Here is a 3780-nt window from a genome sequence, read left to right as displayed (position 1 = left end):
CGGCGTCAAGATGTCCTGCTCAGTGCTTTGTTTAAGCAGGTTGATGAATTGGCTCCTGGTTTTACTGTCGACCTACCAGAATAGGATCCAGACGAGGACGATGATGCTGACGAGGGCAGGGATGATGAGCCGGGCAGTACTCATTTGTATAATTTTTTTTATTTATTTAAAGTTTAATTTATTAGACATTTAATTTACTAAACTACTTTTATATTTTCATGTTTAGTGGAGACAATAAATATTAATAGTTGTAATTTTTTTTATTTATTTATAAAATTTTAATTTTAATTTTATTTCTAATTAAATAAGACTACTAAAAAATTAAATAATTATTAATATATTAAAATCGAAATTTATTAATTAATATTAATATATTGAAAATAAAATTAGTAATATTATCAAAAAATTTATTTAAAAAAACTTTTACCAGCGCAAAATTACGTCGGCAAAAGTCTCAATCTTCACTACATATATCCACATTTCTCGGCACAAAAACGCGCTACTAAAAGACACAACTTTTACCGGCGCAATTTTGCGCCACTAAAAGAGTCATCTTTTGCCAGCGCATTTTTGCGCCGCTAAAAGTGTTTTCCACAACAACGTGACAAAAATTTTTCCCAGCGCATCCTTATTTTTACCGGTGCATTTTTTCATTGCCAAAAGATACCATTGCCAGCGTATTACGTTTTGCGTCGGCAAAAGTGCCATTATCGACAAGAGAATGTGGTGGACCTTTGCCGATGCAAAATTGCGTCAGTAAAACCCATAGGGCTTTTGCCAGCGCAATTCCTTACTTTTGTCGGCGCAGTTCCTTACTAAATTTGCACCGGCAAAAGTAATGTTTTTTGTAGTGTAAACTAGTCTTGTTATATATATATATATATGCTTACATAAATGCAATTATAGAGAATTGATGTCATGACTATATACATACTACCTTATGTATTGACCTCTTACATTTTTGTTGAATTTTGTCTAGTTGAGCAAATAAATATCATGGAAAGTTTCTATATATAAGAATATTAAAATTAGTAAAAGGGCCAATGTTATTTTGGGTAATAATACTAAAAGAGAAAGATGAAGAGACCGTTTATGCAACAAACTAAAAACTGAAAGTTAAAAAAAATTGACCAACCAAACTACAACCACGACAAACCCATATCAACAAGGCAGTAGGTATCTCAAAGAACTTCAAATTCAAGCTTATCTAGAACATTAAGAGCTGAAAGGCATGCTCCTACAAATAGAAAAGTTAGGTGCACTAATTAAGAACCACTAAGATAAACATATTCAAACACAAAAATATGAGTACTTAAATTCGACTCAAGTAAATGAAAATATGAAAATCGGAATTTAATACTATTGGTAACAAGAAAAGCCACTCAAGTAAACAATATGAAAGATCTTAAGCAAATCATACACTAACAATTACGTAGGATTTTGGATACAAAAGAAATACCTGGTCATAATGGTTGGAAAATGTTTTTTAATTAATGGTGTAAGAAAATATTAGATCAAATCTCATCAACAAAAAATAAAAGGCAAACCTATGTTCAAAATGTAGCTTGAATTATTAGAAAAGCATGCTGGCATCCCAATCTCGAATTGTAGTCCAATATAAACCTGAAACAAGGAAATCATTGCATGAAAATAATTAAATTACTATGTCCAATATAAATATTTATTGGTTTTTAAGAAGAGATACATCTATTAGAACGAGATATTAAAAAAAATTGATAAACACATGAAAGTGTCTAAAAACAATTTACCAAACACATAGTGGGCAAGACTAATTAGAAATTCATAGTACTGATATACGTACCCAGCAAAGTTAATAATAACTCTTTATTTTTATTATGATATGATAGCTAGCAATTTAAATGTAAATGCAAAAACAAAGGTGAATAATGTAACATTAAACAACAGAACAGACCATATTCTTTTATATACTAAGTCATATACCAATTCTTAATTGATAAGTCACTCATACCATGTTTTAAGCTGCATTCTCAAAGCACCTTATGTTTTGTTATTGAACTAACTGATATCATCGGAATAGTAAGTAGAAGTAAAATCATAGTCAACAGAAAAGTTTCAAGAAAGACCCCATATTTTAGAAAAAAAATATAAATCTAACTCCATTCTAATTATTTTAAAGGAAAAAAAAAGTTATCAGATTGATTCATTTCAATACACAAAATTTGATCCAGACCCACAAGCTTCTACCACCTATTCTCTATTTCTCTGTATGATAATGTGCATATTCCAGTCCCAAACGGATATGCACTTGCGTGTAAAGACATTTCAAACATACAACTCTTTTCCAAACAACAAATAAAACAAACTATAGTACCTATCAATACCACAATAATGCAGTTGTTTCATGTAGTATATCTAGCATATATAGAACACTCTAACTACTAACTATCCATGAGATCAACATTAATAGTATGTACTGCCACGATTCCAATGAAGTACAAAAATCTAAACATTTTAACAAAGAAAAAGATATTTTTTTAACTGCTTAAGAAGAAGAAACAACAAAACTCTCCACGGCATCTTTACTTTTTATAGTTGGTAGGGTCAGATGTGATTTTATTTAATCATTTAATGGTTATCTTCAAGAAACAAGTATTTTTCTAGGACTTTATAGTTGACAGTATGAAGATATCCATATTCTCACAAGCTATTCGTGTTAAAAAAACAATAGTTACAAGATGCCTAACTGTTTTTTTTATGAGAAAAGCAATCGAAAGTCCAACTACAATCATAATCATTTCTCTTTAATCATAAGCTGTTAGTTATACCTGATTAATATAACTCAACTTGGAAACACCAGTGACCAATCTAACTACATCTACACCAAATTCCACTTCTATGTTTTGCAAACTTCTACATGTGTTGTCAACCACATCATGAAGAATTCTAGCCACAACAATTTCATTGTGTTTGGGAGCTTGGCTGAGTTCTCCCTCCCACCCAAGATCACTTCCATGCTTTTCGTAGTCATGGGAATCCATTCCCGGCATCGGCGTCATCGTGAAGGGGTTGTAGGGGCGGCGACAGGCGGAGGAGCTTCTCATCTTCTTTACAGCAGCGAGGGACCTGTGAGGGATCGTTAACAAGGCTTGGTTCCACGAGAAGAAAGTCCTTGACATTGGGACGGAGTGGGTGACGATGGCAGTGAACTTCCATGGCTGCCATCTTTGAAGAAGAAAACGGGAGGAAGAGAAAGAAAGTGTTGAGTCTGATCGTGACCTAATCATTTTACATTAGGTTTACTAAAAGACTCCAAATGTAGAAAAGTTTCCTTTCGATCGCTCTCTAGAAAATTCAAGACATTGCAATTTGGTCATTGTTTTATAAACCTTCTCAATTAAGTCCAAAACTTATTTAATATAAACATATGGGATTTTACAACTGGTACCTTGAAAATACGGGAAGAGATTATATTATGAGTAATGAAATGTACACCCAAAATATACACCAAAATATTACACACAGTGATGTGGCAGTTTAGCCTAGCCAATCACATTTATTAAAATTGTGACTCATTGTTTTAAAAAGCAGTGACATGTCACTGTGTATAATATTTAGGTGCATATTTTGGGTGCACGTATCATTACTCTTATATTATTACCGTTAGGGTTTTTTTTTTAAGTTATATAAAAGTTTATATTTTTCTTTATAAAACTACTTGTTTTTATTAGTTTAAAAATATGTTTTTAGGTGTAGCGCACCAAAACAAAATTGTTAGTTTAATTAATTTTGTGCTTTAAT

At 31.7% G+C, this 3780-nt stretch overlaps 1 protein-coding gene across 1 annotated transcript; it reads right to left on the bottom strand.

The window, feature by feature from the left end:
* Positions 1-1382: 1382 nt before the first annotated feature.
* On the bottom strand, positions 1383-3275 carry LOC133804442 (uncharacterized). The gene is made up of 2 exons (XM_062242604.1): positions 2808-3275; positions 1383-1623 (listed from the first exon to the last, which is right to left on the bottom strand). Exons 1-2 carry the CDS (start codon positions 3264-3266, stop codon positions 1525-1527), a joined length of 558 nt encoding a protein of 185 aa, XP_062098588.1. The 5' UTR covers positions 3267-3275; the 3' UTR covers positions 1383-1524.
* Positions 3276-3780: the final 505 nt, after the last annotated feature.

This window comes from Humulus lupulus, chromosome X (assembly GCF_963169125.1).
Source record: "Humulus lupulus chromosome X, drHumLupu1.1, whole genome shotgun sequence".
Classification (NCBI taxonomy): Eukaryota; Viridiplantae; Streptophyta; class Magnoliopsida; order Rosales; family Cannabaceae; genus Humulus; species Humulus lupulus.
This window is presented reverse-complemented; position numbering and strand designations above follow the sequence as displayed.

Bases quoted from the DNA above. Each gene is read 5' to 3' on its own strand.
- LOC133804442 (XM_062242604.1), bottom strand. From the start codon at position 3,266: ATGATTAGGTCACGATCAGACTCAACACTTTCTTTCTCTTCCTCCCGT. The intron at 1,624-2,807 runs GTATAACTAACA...TCCTTGTTTCAG, and splicing joins AGTTGAGTTATATTAATCAG to GTTTATATTGGACTACAATT.